Source organism: Taudactylus pleione, unplaced genomic scaffold (genome assembly GCF_031769625.1).
Source record: "Taudactylus pleione unplaced genomic scaffold, aTauple2 ptg000155l, whole genome shotgun sequence".
In the NCBI taxonomy this organism is placed as follows: Eukaryota; Metazoa; Chordata; class Amphibia; order Anura; family Myobatrachidae; genus Taudactylus; species Taudactylus pleione.
The window spans coordinates 4047701-4064647 of NW_028284557.1; the positions used below are offsets into that span (position 1 = coordinate 4047701).

Sequence of the window (16947 nt, forward strand, 5' to 3'; positions counted from 1 at the left end):
AAATTATGTCTGTTTGCAGATGATGTTTTGTTGTTTGTCACCGACCCGGAGATTTCGTTGCCATCGCTCCACAGCGTTTTAGACAATTATAGTGCAGCTTCCTACTGTAAATTGAATGTTACAAAATCTGAAGCTTTACCCATTAATATTCCACCTTTATCTCTACGTTCATTAAAGAGTTGTTTCCCTTTTATTTGGAAGGTCTTCCCTATCCTATCTGGGAATTAATATACCATCCTCCATTAATGATGTTTTTACTGAAAACTATGTTCCCCTTTTGATTCAATTGTCTTCTCTAGTTACTGCCTGGATGAGCCACAGGATCTCCTGATTGGACCGTATAGTGGCGTTCAAAATTATGCTATTACCAAAATTGATGTCTCTATTCCGTGCTATTCCGTATGCTATCCCAGGTAAATTATTGCGCCGCTTGATGATTTCTTATGTATGGAAGGGTAAAGCACATAGAATGGCTTATAGTCGTATGGTTCGTCCTAAACCTCAGGGAGGCCTTAATCTCCCTGACCTGACCAGATATCATGAAGCGGCCCTTCTCTCTCAAATATGCGACTGGTTTCTCCCCCCCTCTATTAAACCTTGGGTAGATTTAGAACATGCTCGCCTCCGGCAATTTCCCCTTCCTAACCTTTTATGGATACCCCATACACTGCGCCCACAAATCCCCCTATTCCCTAAAACAATCTTGGATACTTTAAAAGTTTGGGATTATAATCTCCCGGGCCATTTTGATTTTACCCTGCCCACCAGAAATATTTCTCTTCAGGTGTTGAACAAGGTTTTACCTAGTCTTAATATGTCCTACTGGATGACTTTGGGTATTGTGTCCTTAGCAGACTTTTTTTCCTCGTCCTCTATTCTCTCGTATTCAGACCTCTGCACTAAGTATTCATTGGGACCCCCTACCTGGTTTTACTATTACCAACTTACACATTGGTATGCTTTGATGAACACCGGCCCTACTGTATTCCAGACTCCACCACACCAAATTCTGAGTAAATTTAATAACCCCTCTTCTAGTGGGGCTATATCTTTCTGGTATTCCCTAATCTCTCCTATAGCTCTGACAGTTAAATCCCCTACCCAACTCCGGTGGGAAACAGATCTTCAACGTACTTTCACCCTCTCCCAATGGGAGACTATTTATCTCTCTACCTTCTCCATGTCTAAATGTACTAATCACATTGAAATGCATGTAAAACTTTTAAATAGATTATATTTGACACCTTCTAGATTACACAAAATCTGGCCCACAGTCTCAAAGTTCTGTTGGCGTCTCTGTCACTCTGAAGGCTCTATTTTCCATGTCTTCTGGGATTGTCCTTCATTACGCCCCTTCTGTGAAGAAGTATTCACTCTTATTAAAGATGTCCTAGGTCTCACTTTAATTCTAGATCCCTCCCTCGCCCTTCTCCACCAGTATCCAATTTCCGTTCCCAAATCTGACCGATACGTCCTAGGCCACATTCTGATATCTGCTAAAGCCACTATAGCTCAGCATTGGAAGTCCTCTTCCCCTCCTCCATTTGCTAAAGTTATAACTAAAACACAATCCCATTTTGAAATGGAGATGAGGGAGGTTGATTACTCTATGGCTATTTCATCCCCTACTGTGAAATGGCATCCTTGGCATCTTTATGTTACAGATGGAGGGGTTGCACCCCTGTCGTTATCCTCTCCAATCCCTCGAAGTGCCTCTCCTTTTGATTTAAATGAGATACCACAGGTGGACCAAAATATTTAATTTAATTATCTATTCTGGTAATTGCGGTTTCCAGTGTTTGTTTAATGTCTTTGTATGTACTGTCACCCCCTTATAATTTATTTTATGTATGTTTCCCTTTTTTCTTTACCTCCATAAATATTTTGTATTATACTCAATAAAAATTTATTGCTGAAAAAAGAAAAAGGCATTGTATCAATTATATTGCATACATCAACCAATTCCGTCACTGATAAATTATTTTCGTTGGGCTTGGGATATGTAGGCCCTATTGAGTATCTTAAATTGCACCTCCTAAAGGTTACCGTAATGAAGATGTTTAAACTAATTAGCATAATATTTAGTTAGTGTGTCTGGGACTCCATAGAAGTAACAAATTTTGTTAACAAATTAAGTGGTATACGTTTTTTGACAGGGTTTTATATCCGTCTGCAGTAAATCGTATGCAAATATTTTGATATATGATCTATGTTGTTGTTTACCAGATAGAAATTGATATTGAGATATTGTGATGTTATTTGGAAAATCAATTGCTAACTAGCAATAACATAGAAAATTTAGCCTTAACAAAGAACGGTGACATTAGATTTTAAGTTGACCAAGCTATGTTTTTTATGATTTTGGAACACCAGTGAATTTGCACAAACCGGACTACTCATTTTGGGTTTGCTCGGCTGCGATTAATTCTCAGATGTAAATACATCGGGACATTCTGGTGTGAATATTTTTCCTACCAGTGTTACTTCTAATTGACACAGGGTAACGATTGTGGAATGATATAAACTCTTAGGGGTAAATTTACTAAGAATCTAGTTTGGCCTGACCGGCTTGGAGTGAGAATGCTTTGGCCCTGGAGACCCGGTAATAGGGTCTCCTGGCTGTGGCATTACACCCCGGTCAGTTTGGGTCCGGTGCTGGTTTCAAATATAGGGGGACCACTACGCAATTTTTTCCCCCCCTATATTTAAAACCAGGACTGGACCTGCAGCCTGGTGCTTGCTCCTAAATTACGGTGGAACCGTACTCATTTTGTTCCCCGTAATTTTAGGAACCAGGACTGGCTGACAAGTCCGGGGCTGGTTATGCTTTTGGGGCGGACCCTACGTCATTTTTTATTTATATTTTAACCCGTTTTTTACAGGTAAAACACAAGCAGCCTTCACATATCTCACTAATATGTGCAGGCTGCTTGTTCGGGTGAGTTTGGCAGAGAGAAAACACTGCAATCTCGGGTGAGTAATCTCATCTAAACTCGCAACTAGGGGAAGAAATCTACTTCACCTTCGGAAGACTCACTTTCAGCTAAACTCACTTTTTAGTAAATTTGCGAGTTGAAAAACGGAAAACACACCCGAGTTTCGGCGAAGTAAAGAGTGTTTAAAAAAAAAAAAAACTCGAATCTTAGTAAATTTACCCCTTAAAGTCTTTGATGCAGTGGTGTAGGGAGACATTCCTTACAGCAGTGATTTTCAACCTTTTCAATTCTATGCACACTGCACAAGATTTTAAAATTGCCAAGGCACACTATCCAGCTATGCGGTGTGTATGACCAATGAAAAAAACATAAACATTGGCTCCCACATAAAAATTTACACACCTATTGGCCTCCACAGGAATAAAACACACTACATTGGCCTCCTCAGTTCTAAAACACACTACAGTACAAGTGCTCTGAGCTGACTGCCGCGGCACACTTGACAATTGCTTGTGGCACACTAGTGTGCCACGGCACAGTGGTTGAAAAACAATGCCTTACAGTATTTTGAAATATACGTATTTTACTTAATTATTTATTCCATTTTCTTCTTTGCTGTTTGCCACATTAAAGTGTTGATCCAGAATATTGACTTATCACTATTTTTGCTATTAAACTATTGCTTATTTAAAGCTGGTATATTGTGTCATATTATTTTGTTTTTAGGGCAGACTCGCCATTTTATGAATCTGATTACCCCATTATTTCAAATAGGAATATAAACCGAATTCCTCATATGAAACGTTTACGAATATTTAATAAAGAATGCCCCAAAAAGGAATTTCTTCTTTTTTATCTGTTGCTAAATGTTCTTTACCTTTGAATATTGCATACTTTATTCCTGGGAGCACCGCCAACTACATTATATAATTTATATTATGTGTCAGTAATTTAATAAATAAGGTGGTCCACTACATACTGTCTCTAATATCTAATATACCTAATCCTGTGAAGGATCATCCTATACTTTTTGTGAAGTTGCACCTTGCCTAAACCCCTTAGATGGTACCAGAGGCTGCTCACTTATGCTAGCAAGCCCTGGTGACCGGGCGTAGCTCACCATTAGTCTCTACCTCCGGTGTGGGGAGAAAATTGTGCCGATAAGCTGTCTGCCGAAATGGCAGTAGCCGCACAAGGATGTGGTGGTAGTGACCAGGATCCCCCTTCAAGAGGTCTGATAGCAGGAGGAAAGGGGAAGAGGTTGCAGTAGTGGGTGTTTACCAGTAGCTATTCCCTGTTCCTAGCACACGCTTTACGCGTTCGGATATACATGCAGATTTCTGCCTGTATTCAGAGTTGGTTGCAACTATGCAACCAAACAACCTCCATTCATCCACTGATGAAAGTAGTCTTCATCATCACCAGTAAGCATCTCATCTTCTGCACCATCCCTATCCTGAATAGCCCACAATTCCATCAACATACACACAAAACACTTATCCTTCATGTGGATACCCCATTGCCGCCCAGTAGGGCCGGATTCAATTAGCCGCGAAAAGCCGCTGTTTTGCTAACAAACCTATTTTTGCAAACCTATTGTCGAAGTTTTCGCACATGCAAATTCTCCATAGACAAAAATGGGCAAACTGTTTCACGATCTCAGAGCAGGTGAAAAGTTTAGCAAAATCCCTATTTTTACTTAAAAATGTGGAGAGTTATGAACCCCTTGGACCCCAGCCCCCTAATAACAAATTAGGCAAACAGAATTTTGTAATTAGCTTTATTTGGCCAATGTCATTTTTGGGGTGAAAAAAATGTAAAGTGTTGGAGAATGAGTTTAAAGTAGTGGGTCTGGTATTTTGGGGGGGCTGTATGGATAGATGGATAGACAAGTTTTTGAAACATTACATGTGGCTGAACCACGTGTATTTTTAACTTTTTTTGAAATTGCACTTTTAGGACTCCAAAATATACTTGCACCCATTTTAATGTACCCCTAATTTTACTGCAGCAAATATTGTCTCCCAAAAACTTGCTCTTTATCATTTTTCAACACTTACACAAAAATGCATATAACAGCCATTTGATACAATTTAAGTACCCCAAATACTTTTATTAGGGCCACTAATACACTTCTAAATTGATTTCCTATGTCAGTTAGCCTTTTACACCACCAGTTTTCGTACAAATGCAATTTCGTGTCTTTTGTAATAGGACAGTGCAAAAAACTGGGATGCCCATAGACAAAAGATGCGAAAATATTGCCCCAAAACACGAGAAAACTTCTCTGGTGTTAAGTTTTCACTTTATCATGTCTAATTAAATCCCCCCCCTTAGGTCGGTATTCAATTAGTTTAGCACCCGCGGAAAAGTTTTGCCTGCCTGACTTTTCGCCAACATCGCGTGTTTTAGACGAGGAAAGTTATCGTGCGCATCCCCACTATTCGCCGTATTCAATTACAAACCACGTGAAAACGGCAAGTTGCTGTCCCAAGGGTTCTGAGTGGTTTCCCCACCTTTGCACCCCAGAAATAAAATTTTGCACTTCTTTTCTCCTGCTATTCTTAGGTGAAAGTTTTTCGCCTATGACATTGCATTGACTTTCTGCGTAGGCGAAAACCCGCTAGAATTGAATTTGAAGATAAGTTCCGACCACGCGAAAAGCCCCGATCCGCGATACTTTTCCGCGGAAAAGGGGTTTTCAGTTCTAAATGAATATTGCCCTTAGTCGGAAGTTGCATGCAACTCTAAATCAGGCACAGCAAGTGCTAAACTTCCTGTTAGACACTGCAATATGACGGCAGCCGAATATAATTGAATACAAACTAAAATTAAATAACTCTAAAGTAATAAGTAACACTGCCCTAGGCAGTACAGTAAACAGAAGGTCCTGTTCCTATGGACATTTAGAAAAAAATGACTAACTACCAACAAGGGAATGTAGGAGGCGAAGAGCCAGGACTGCCGTCGGAATTTCTTAAAGTGCACAAGTTCCTAAATCCACCTCCATACCATATGTCCAATGTCCCCCAATGGTTGCAGGATAAATGTAAATACAATAAACAATTTGAACAAATTACAATACGAAAAAACCTATGCTTTGCAGTTTGCTATTTTAAGAGCTACAATACGCTTTACCTAAAGCTTTGTAGTGTTCAAGAATGGGAGCATCTTTCCTCAACTCCATCACACCAGCACGGTGAAAGTCCTGACGCAGCAGTCGACGACTTCCGGCTGGTGAAGAAATGTAACCACTAAGATGTCCACTGATAGATTTGGAAACCATGCTCATTATGCTGATATCTTTAACTGAAATAAACATAAAACACATGCAATTAAATATCTATCATGCTGATAAAACAGTTAAGCATTCAAATACATCCCTCTTACCCTCCAAAAAACGTAAAATCTAATGAACTTGCATGACTCATGTGTGTTAAAAAAAAAAAAGAAAAGAAAATTTGGCAATCACCTTTTCTGTTTTCTACCTAAAGCACAAGGGCTATCCTTTTTACACAACCCCTATGCTTCTGATTCTGACCATTCTTTTTTTATTTTCATAACTATTTTATACCTTGCCTTTAGCAGGAAATGCGCATAGGAAATAAAGAAGAATCAAAAAGAAAATGTGAATTGCTGTTAAAACTTGCAAGCATGACATCCTTTTAAAAAAAAAACTAACGTCGAATCCTTTTCTCTGGGGAATATTCAATTGTATTTTGGCGCCCAAACTCCCAACTAAAGTGACCGGGAGCTAATGGCCACGAGTGCCTCAGCTGCCCATTATTTCTGATTGCACACACCTGAGGTGGTGAGCAGAGATCCACGCAAAGTCGGGTTTTTGGTTGCCCAAACTACCATTTAGCACTTTACACGTCCAAACCTGTGCATTTTGGCGAAATGAGCAATAAGTAATCGTTGCCCTAGGCACTCGCACCTATCGGCAAAACAATTGAATATCGCCCGTCGGATGCCCATTACTTATGGGCACAAGAAAACAATTGAATTCCCCCCTTTGAGTCCATTGGAGTACACTGTACCATAAACAGCCTCCATCGGGACATTGTAACATTAAATAAAACCAACCTTCTAAACCTCTCTCATTTGAATCCTCATCCTGCAGGGAACTGTTATTACAATAACAAAGCCCCACAGTACAGAACCGAAAGAAAACAAAACCATGAGAGCAACAACACCCTACCCCACTGCAAAAAAAAAAAATTCTTTAAACAACGTTCGCCAGTCAGAGGAGTTGCACACCCTGTACCCGGAGGTTCTAAGGTTCCGGTTTCGCAGCAAAAGTTTCCTCACCTGCCTCCCCACCTTTGCAAGCCACTTTTGAATTGGGAGACCATGCACCTCTGACAGTGGACTCCATGAAATACCTCTTGGCATCCTTCAAGGAAGATATCACAATGGAATTCCGTGCAGCTTTTCAGTCTTGCCAACAGACTGTTGAAGACTTGGGGGACCGTACTGACAATTTGGAGACTTAGGGCTGCATTCAATTAGGTGCGATAAGTGCGGAGTTTGTGGTAAACTATCGCACCCGCGATAATATCGTTATCACACCCGCGATTTCGCAGTATATTATCGTACCCACAATAATTGGATAGTGTGAAATAGGCGACAAGTTTTCACCTTCTCAAACCTGGTGAAAAAAAGTGCAAAATCCCTATTTTTGCCTAAAAATCTTGGGATTTCTTTCAGAACCCTTTGGACACCCCCCCTAATGATAAATTACCCCAAAAGTTTTTCATAATTTGGCCAAAACGACCGATGAAGTTTTGGGTGAATATAAAAAAAAAGTTGAAAATGGGATTATTGGGTCTTGTATTTCGGGGGGTTATATGGAAGCGACAGGTGTTTTAAACATTGCACGTGGCTGCACCAGGTATTTTTTTAACGGTTTTTAAAAGTGTGCTTTTAAGACATGAAAATATGCTTGCACTTATTTTAACGTACCCCCAATTTACGTGCAATAGTAATTTCCTGGAAAAAATAGCTTTCTATCTTTTTCAAATACGCAAATTACAGCCAACCGAAGCAATTTAAGTACCCTAAATACTTTTATTACGGCCAATAATAAACTACTAAATAGATTTCCGGTGTACGTTAGCCATTTTTTGGGGTACAGACGCATTTTCCTACATGTCCTGACATTTGTGCCTGTTGAATTATCATACCTACCCGTTTTTTGGTGAAAAATGGCAGCGCGCATACCGGAATCGGCGATATCGCGCAAAAATCTGCGAAATCGGACGATTTTATAGCCGGCGATACTATCGCACCTAATTGAATACGGCCATAAGTTGGAGGAGGACGACGTGGGGTCCCATAATGACTTGATTGTCTTACTTGAGCAACTTTAGGTTGAGGTTTCGGCATTGCACATTAAAGTTAATGGCCCTGAAGATAGGTACCACCGCAATAACATAAAGATAAGGGGTATTCCGGAATCGGTGACAAATGCGTCCCTCAAGGACTTTGTTACTGATATCTTTAGGAGACTACTGCCTACTACTTCTTTTGTGGGCTTCCTAATTGACCATATTCACCTGCTGCCTTGCTGTAAAAATGCCCGGCTGGGGCCCTCGGGACACTCTTATACGGATTCATTATTTTCATGTTAAGTAAGCCATCCTCCATGCAACATTCTTCCAGAGCACTGTTGGGAGATCTACAGATATTTGGAGGCAATTCGGCTGATACCCTGGCCACTTGTAGGTCATTCCAGCAGATTACCATGGCTCTCCGTAAGGCCGATATACCCTGTAGATGGGGCCTCCTGACCAAATTGTTTCTCGAAACGGATCCGCAATACTTATTTCCACACCTGATGATGACAATAAACTTCTCAAATCTTGGAACATTGCAGATCCCCCGTGTTCACAAGGAATGGTCATCTTGTGTTCTTAGCTTTGCTTAGGGTCCTTTATAATTACCTGCTCAGATTGGCACAGTGTGGACCTCATTCAGAGCCGGTCGCACAGAGCGTGCGGTCGGTCTGAATGAGGGGAGGACGTCTTGAATTTTCAAGACGTCCTCCTTTGCGGTGGTAGGTGGTAAGGCTGTGGGTTAACACCCACAGCCTTACGACCGCCTAAGGTGATGGTCGCGATGGTCAAGACCATCGCGACCATCGGGGCTTACGACGAGACCCTAGGGTAGGGTCTCCCTTGTCGTAAGCCCCGGAGAGCATCCGGCTCTGTCTGAGCTGGAAGCTCTCCACTGACATCACTAGTGATGTCAGTGGGACCGCCCCCAAAGAGTAGGCGTTCCCATGGGAACGCCCCCGTTTGGGCTGCCACCCCCGCGGCCCGTCTTCCAAACTGGGCGGGCTGTCAATCAACATCGACAGCTTTGGATCGAGACCCGCTACGACCGGCGCTGTCGGTCGTAGCGGGTCTCACGCATGCGCACGACGGCACCGGATCCGTCGTGCGCATACTCTGTGAGGGGCCATCGACCCGGTCCGAGCGCATCGTCGCTAACGACCGGGTCTGAATGACCCCCTGTGTTCTTACACGCTACTCAGACTATCACACACTGAGATACCAGAACTTTGACCATTACCATCACCGTTTATTCCTTTAAAGTGTGTGTTATGATACACACCTAAACAAAATTGTGTTCCATTCCATGCTTTATAATTGCTACTGCATTATCAGCATTGATTAACCATCCATTATATACAAGCTGATCATTTACACTGTGTAGTCAATTTTGCACATTTATTGTCTGCAATTGTGGTAAAGTCAAATTCTCATTTATTATAGCCTTTGCTATTGATCAATTTTTCTTTTGCACCACATTTATGGTAAAGTAAAATTCTCATTTATTATATCCTTTGCTATTGATTAATTTTTCTTTTGCACCTCATTTATCACACTCAACACCAAGGGGGTTTCAGAGTGCAGTTACAATCTTCAAACCACCTTTCCCCTACATACTACAGGTTGAGTCACCCATATCCAGAATGCTTGGGACCAGGGGTATATTGGATATCGGAATATTCCGTATTTTGGAATATTTGCATACCATAATTAAATAGGGAATAGGACCCAAATCTAAACACTGAATGAATTTATGTTTTATATACACCTTATACATACAGCCTGCAGGTAATTTTATACAATATTTTCAATAATTTTGTGGCTCAAACAAAGTTCATGTACATACATGAAATTCATTTGTTTCATATACACCTTATACACACAGGACCTCATTCAGACCTGCTCGCAAGCGGTCGCTCACTTGTTCACAGCCGATGGTAAGCAACCGCACATGCGCACGCTTCGTTCTGCACGTGCGCGAACTACTCGGAGCGATCGGACTCTGCTCGCTCACCCAGCAAAGAGAGCCCAGAGTAATGAGTGGCAGGAGAGGCCGTTGTGGGTGGTAACAGGGGCAGGACACTAATAACGGAGGAGTGAAGGTGCGAATGCAGGCGTGCCTGAGTGTTTCAACGCCGTTTCAGAGGCGTGCATAATTAAGAGGCAGCATCATAGTACACGTCACTTGCCTGTTTTTTAGACTGAAGTCCTCGCAGTGCTTGCGGTAAGGTAAGGCAACCACAAGCGCTGCGAGCCCTTCCGATGGTCCTTGATGTACCAATGTTTTAATACACTTCCTGGAGATGACGTGCGCTAGTGGGCGTCTCTACATATGCTAATGGGCGTCTATAGACACAAAGTGATCGCTCGCCAACACAAAGTGGGTGTGCTTAAGCCTTTCCGAGCGAGCGCCTGCCATGCCGTCACTTAGCTGAATTTGCATACGCTGGGTGTGAGCGATCACATCTAGCGAGCGGCTCTGAATGAGCTCCACAGCCTGAAGGTAATTTTATACAATATTTTTAAATAATTTTGTGCCTTAAACAAAGTTTGTGTACATTGAACCAACAAAAAGCAAAGGTTTCACTATCTCAATTAAGCTAAAATAATTCCATATTTTGGAATATTTGGATTTGGGAGACTCAACCTGTATTTAGTTTGCATTCTTTGTATTGTCCTTCATTACTAGCTTACACTGACTTTCCTTCCCTCTCTATTTCTCCAAGGATTGTGCCTTGCTGTTCATTTCTTTGTCAATGATTTGCTGTTTTTCTGTAAACATATTGTTTATATCTGTTACCATCTCGGTAATCATATTCTAAAACCACATCCCCTCACCTCTTCATTTTACTGCTCTGTTACTGCATTGCTACTATTTGGTTCTATTTGTGGTGTTCACAGAATACTAAAAAAACTGTCAATAAAAGGTCCTTTAAAAAAAATAATTTATATATATATATATATATATATATATATATATATAAATTATAAGGGCACGACTTATATTAAGGCTGTAAATGCATTTGCTGGGTGTTCATTGGTGAGCTTCTGCCTCTCTCAGTCAATGAGCGTTTCCCTCCATTAACCTAGGTTACTAAAGGTTATCCCCCAACCATGGTTCTAAACCAGTCCCAGGTCATGGAACCAGGGCTGGCTTTCCCAGGGAAAAATGCATGTGGGCCCTCTTCCACCTGGGTATAACCAACCCTGGTGCCAATAGCACCAGGAATATTCCCAATTCCCTAAGGCTATGGGGGTAGAAAAGTATTACAAAATTTAAATCAATAAAAAAAATTATCTTTGGCAAACTACAAGTCCCAACATGACCCAGTTGCGCAACGCCTACTGCCAGGCCAAGATGGCACTTGGAGAACCACAAGTGCCAGCTTGCCCTGGCACCAGGGCCTGCAGGGACCTATAATTTGCCAAAGGAAAATGGAAATAAGAACACTATCACAATTTAAAAAAAAAAAAGTACAGTTCATAATAATTGGCTAAGTGCCTCATTCACAAATTAACATAAACCCGATAGTTTATGTACATTCCGAGAGTAAAGTGCCTGTGCAGGACCCATTCTGCTCATGTGCAGAACGAGTCATGCATGATCACACGTAGTGCCCCCAAGCTGCAGCATGATTGACCTGCTCCAGCCGTTTGGGGGCGGGGAACGGGTGGCGCCAAGCTGAATTCCCGAAAACATGGGCCTGTCGTGCATGTTTTCCGGGAGTGCTGAGGCCAGATTCTGCATTGGAGGATGCAGATTTCCTGGCCTAGCAAGAAGCATGAGGTGGGCAGTCTGAGTAAGCATCTGCTTACTTATATGGTCGATGCTACAAACATTGCGACTGATGGTCACGATGTTGATCCGAAGATGCATCTTCAAACACAGCACTCGGATCTGAGATGCCGGCTGGAGGTGTTTTTTTTTTCTTACAAGCCTCCTGCAGGCATTAGAGTATTAGTTGTACAGTATTGCACGGAATCAGTATGTAATGCCGGCTGTCGGGTTGCCTCCTGTCAAAATACAGACAGAGGCATCCTGATGGTTGGTATCCAGACAGGGGTCGGGTAAGTATAGTTACCCTTCTCCCCCTAACCCTCCCTTCTTGTAGTCTAACCCTAACCCTCCCCACCCCGCTGTCACACTCTGGCTAAAGTGATTCTCCGCCACGAGATTAGAAGACGTGCACCCAGGTTGAGAAGGGAATAGAAGTCGAGGGGTCTGGATTAGTGTCTTCCTCATCCACCATTACCGGACGTTGGCGAGACCTGACCAAAGGCGCGGAATCTAACCTACTGGGAGATGTTCACCAGTGACCCCTCCAAGCGGGATTTGGGCTTAAGTTGCAGCCAGTAGGCAGGTTGCGGCCCTTTGGTCAGGTATCCGGCACAAGTGGGAAAAAATGGAAGAACACAAGCACAGGAGAAAGATATTGCACGATTGTACTGAAGTGATGTACAGAGAACACACTTAGTGGTTTCAGTCGCAATGCTGGCTCAGGAGATGGTAGAATGAGCAGGTACTTGGATGATGTACTAAGTACACACACTGCGGCTTTAGACGCAGCACTGACACAGAAGAAAGGTATAATGAGATGGTACTTGAATGATGTACTAAGTACACACACTGTGGCCTCAGACGCGGCACAGAAAATGGTATCACGAGATGGTACTTGAACGATGAACTCAGGGCCTGATTCAGAGCCGAACGCTCTGACCAATGGAGCGTCCTCCTGGACGCTCGCATAGCTGTGGGTGACCACCCACAGCTTATGCGAGCGTCCATGATGATGGTCGCGATGGTCAAGACCATCGCGACCATCGGGCTTGCGATGGAGAACCTGCGGTAGGGTCTCGCTGCCGCAAGCCCTGGAGTGATTTTGGCTCTATCAGAGCCAAAATCACTCCCACTGACATCACTACTGATGTCAGTGGGGCCGGCTTCAAACGGTAGGCGTTCCCATGGGAACGCCTCCGGCTGGCAGCCACGCCCCCGGCACGCCCACCAAAGGGGGCGTGCTGTCAATCAACATCGACAGCACGCCCCCTTTGGTGCGAGACCCGGAGCGACGGAGATCCCGTCGCTATCCAGGTCTCGCGCATGCGCACGATGGAGCTCCCTCCGTCGTGGGCATACGCAGTGGGGCAACATCGACCCGCTTGCGAGCGTCCTGCGCTCGCGAGCGGGTCTGAATGACCCTCTCAGTACACACACTGTGGCCTCAGACGCAGCACAGGAGAATGGCATAACGAGATGGTACTTGAATGATGAACTCAGTACACACACTGAGGATTCAGCTGCAGAGCTAGCAGAGAAGATGACTTTTAATAGATTGTACTCAGAAGACGTTCTGAGTACACACACCGTGGAAGACACTAGGAAAAAGTCACTAGAATGAACGGAGCTTGGAACCTGGAATGCTGCAACAGCAAGTTAACACTGGAAGTAACAACGTTGTACAGGCAACTTCCTGTTGTCCAGAGCCCGGTTATGTACCCTAAGGTAGAAGTTCGACCGCCTGATATGTCTGCAGCAGAAGTAATTGACAATGACGTCACCAGTGGACGGTCATATTGAAATAGCTCTGCTGGCAGATATATCGCCCGAATGATTGGTAAGTGTATATGCACTTAGCAATCAATAGATAGGTCGGCAGGTCGGCCAGTTGTGTACTCAGCTTTGCTTACACTTTTCATTAGCACTAATCTACAGAGACAGTGGTAAAATGGGGAACATTTCAGGAAACATTTTTCAGAAATGCTTTGCAATATGTATGGCCTACATATTTATTTACATTTACATACATATAAATAGACTTGAAAGTGATCGTTCCGATCACCCATTAAATCTCTCACAACGGAAGAGACACACACACTTCTGTGAGATTACATTTTGTTCTTTTTCACTTCCGTTGTGTGAGATTAAATTTTTTACTTTTTCACTTCCGTTGTATGAGATAACATTTTTTTACTTTTTCACTTCCGTTGTGTGAGATTACATACATTTTTCACCATTCTAAAAATCACAGAGTGCCATATATATATATATATACTGTATATAAGTAGCATGCTAATAGGGAGTACTGGTCAACAATAGGATATTCTCTCTCTCTCTATAAATATACACACAGTGCCGTAAGTAGATATTCTGGTGCCCTGTACAAGCGCATTGGTGCCCCCCTCCCCATATTTTAAATAAGGACATCGCACACCCAAAAAAGGGGCATGGTCTTGTGGTGAATGGGCATGGCCCCACAATAGTACTCCCAATTCAAATTACGTCATACAGTAGCGAAACCTTATTCACATTACACGGCACAGTAGTGTACCTTATTCATGTTATGCCACACAGTAGAGCTCCTTAAATACATTATGCCATATAGTATTACCCCTTAAACACTTTATACCATACAGTAGTGCCCCTTACACATTAAACTGCGCAGTACAGCCCCTTATACACATTGTGCCACACAGTAGTGCCCCTTACACATTATGCCACACAGTAGTGCCCTTATACACATTATGCCAAACAGTAGTTTGGCATAATGCCCCTTACACATTATGCCACACAATAATGCCCCTTACACATTATGTCACACATTAGTAGTGCTCCTATAAACATTATGCCACACAGTAATGCCCCTTACACATTATGCCACATATTATAACTCCCCCCCATTCCCCTCCCTATGCCTCTAATAGTAAATCATGATTTCATTTATTCCAACCCAAGTCCCCAGTTTCACTTCCAGCCCCAGCGCCCTTTCCAATCCTAGCCCCAAGTGGCACTTCCAGCCCCAGCGTCTCTTCTAGCCCCAGCCCAGTGTCAGTGTCTCTTCCGTCCCCCACTTACCTTCCTCAGGCTACCTACCGCCCATCCGTGGCTCCTCTGCTGGAGAGACATGACGTCATTACCTCTCTCCCTGCAGACACTGCAGGAGACAGAGCACAGAAGACAGTCACTGCCCGCTCCAATGTATATTAATAGTGGTGCGCCCGGCAGTGAATGAGCTGGGAGACAGAGCACAGAAGACAGTCACTGCCCGTTCCAATGTATATTAATAGCGGTGCGCCTGGCAGTGAATGAGCTGGGCGCACCGCTACTAATATGCATTTCAGCAGGTGCTAGGTAGTGGAGGCAGTTACAGATCACGGTAGTGGCAGCTGCACCACCCTAGTTACGGTCCCATATCTATCTAGCTACATACACACACACACACCACAACTCTAATGCTGGGTACACACTGGCAGATATATTGGGCGACCACCCATACACTTGCTGCAGAGCCCACGGAGAGGGGGGGCACGACGGACCTGCGGACAGATGACAGATGATGGTTGTTCAGGGTGTCTGAACAACCATCATCTGCAAATATATGGCCAAACATATTCATGCAGCCGATTGGTAAGTGTGTATGCTTTACCACAAAGAAAACAAAACAAAAATATCCTGCACAGGACTTTAGAATGATTCTTATGATAGTCAGAGTGCAAATCAAGAGTTAAAACAGAATGTATTAACTGCAAAAACCAACATATATATCAATAAAATAGAAAATTATTATGTGATATCTCAGGTTGGTGGTGCTCCCCTGGGTTGACTACAGTACATATGCATACTCAAAAAAAGTGTTTTGTTACAAAAGATGAGAGGTACACTTGTAACAAAAACAGAAAGAACCCTTGGGTGGAGCACAACTTAGATATATGTTATTGAAGGTTGGATTTATATAAGAAATTGGAAAATGAGTTCAAAATAAAAAATAACTTTTAATAAGTATAGTTAAAATAGAGTGAGAGAAAGTCAGTAACCAAGTCTTACATATAATATATAAATTTAATAACTTATAAAGAATATATATGGTGTAAGCTGGGTGTAGGTATTGATTAATAAATCTCAGTGTAAGTGAGATAGAATGCTATGTTTTGGAGAGAATATATTTTAATAACTTAAAGGTATAGGTACGCCAACTCAAAACCAAAAAAACTGCTTACATGAAAGGTGTTAACACGCACCTTTACCAATTTTATAGGTACAGACTAATTGCTCATTACAGGTTTAGTATATCCTTATTGTCAAGGATATTTATACTTGGACAAAACTAGCTATCTTATTGACACGTATATAACTTTGCATTGAATAATTAGTTTAAGATAGATGGTACACAAAGAGCTAATCAGTGCTAAAAAAGGAAAGACCATTCATAGATAATATATCCGCATAGTCCAAATATTAGTACAAGTACAAAGAATTATTCATGTGTCATGCGTCTGCACGATCCCATATTAATCAGGGGTTATTATTGTCAAATAAATGTTTGATATTACTTTGACTTCCTGAAAAAGAGCAATGACATATAAACAAATATATTAATAAGAAGATAGCCTCAGGTTTTAATATTGGACTTTTCCAACAGTATTTCGTTGCAATCTAAATGGCAATAGTTGATATATATCAAATATTGTTATGTCCATCTGCAATAAAAAAACCTCTGTACATACATGATACGGCCTTTAGTCATCCATTAGATGTTAATATCATATAAAGAATAAGATGATATAAGTATATATTTCTTGAATCTCTTGTAATAAAATCTATAGACGGGCATAGCACTTGGAATAACCTTGGGCCTTAATGTGGATCTGAATCAGCAGTAATTATGTTGCAATCTAAA

At 42.2% G+C, this 16947-nt stretch overlaps 1 protein-coding gene across 1 annotated transcript in view; it reads right to left on the reverse strand.

Annotated features, from left to right (window-relative positions):
* FBXO47 (F-box protein 47) overlaps positions 1-16947 on the reverse strand; it is a 179639-nt gene that overhangs the window by 157582 nt on the left and 5110 nt on the right. The window contains exon 2 of the mRNA XM_088474708.1: positions 6075-6245. Within this exon, the coding sequence (XP_088330834.1) occupies positions 6075-6245 (171 nt within the window). The remainder of the gene's footprint in view (positions 1-6074; positions 6246-16947) is intronic.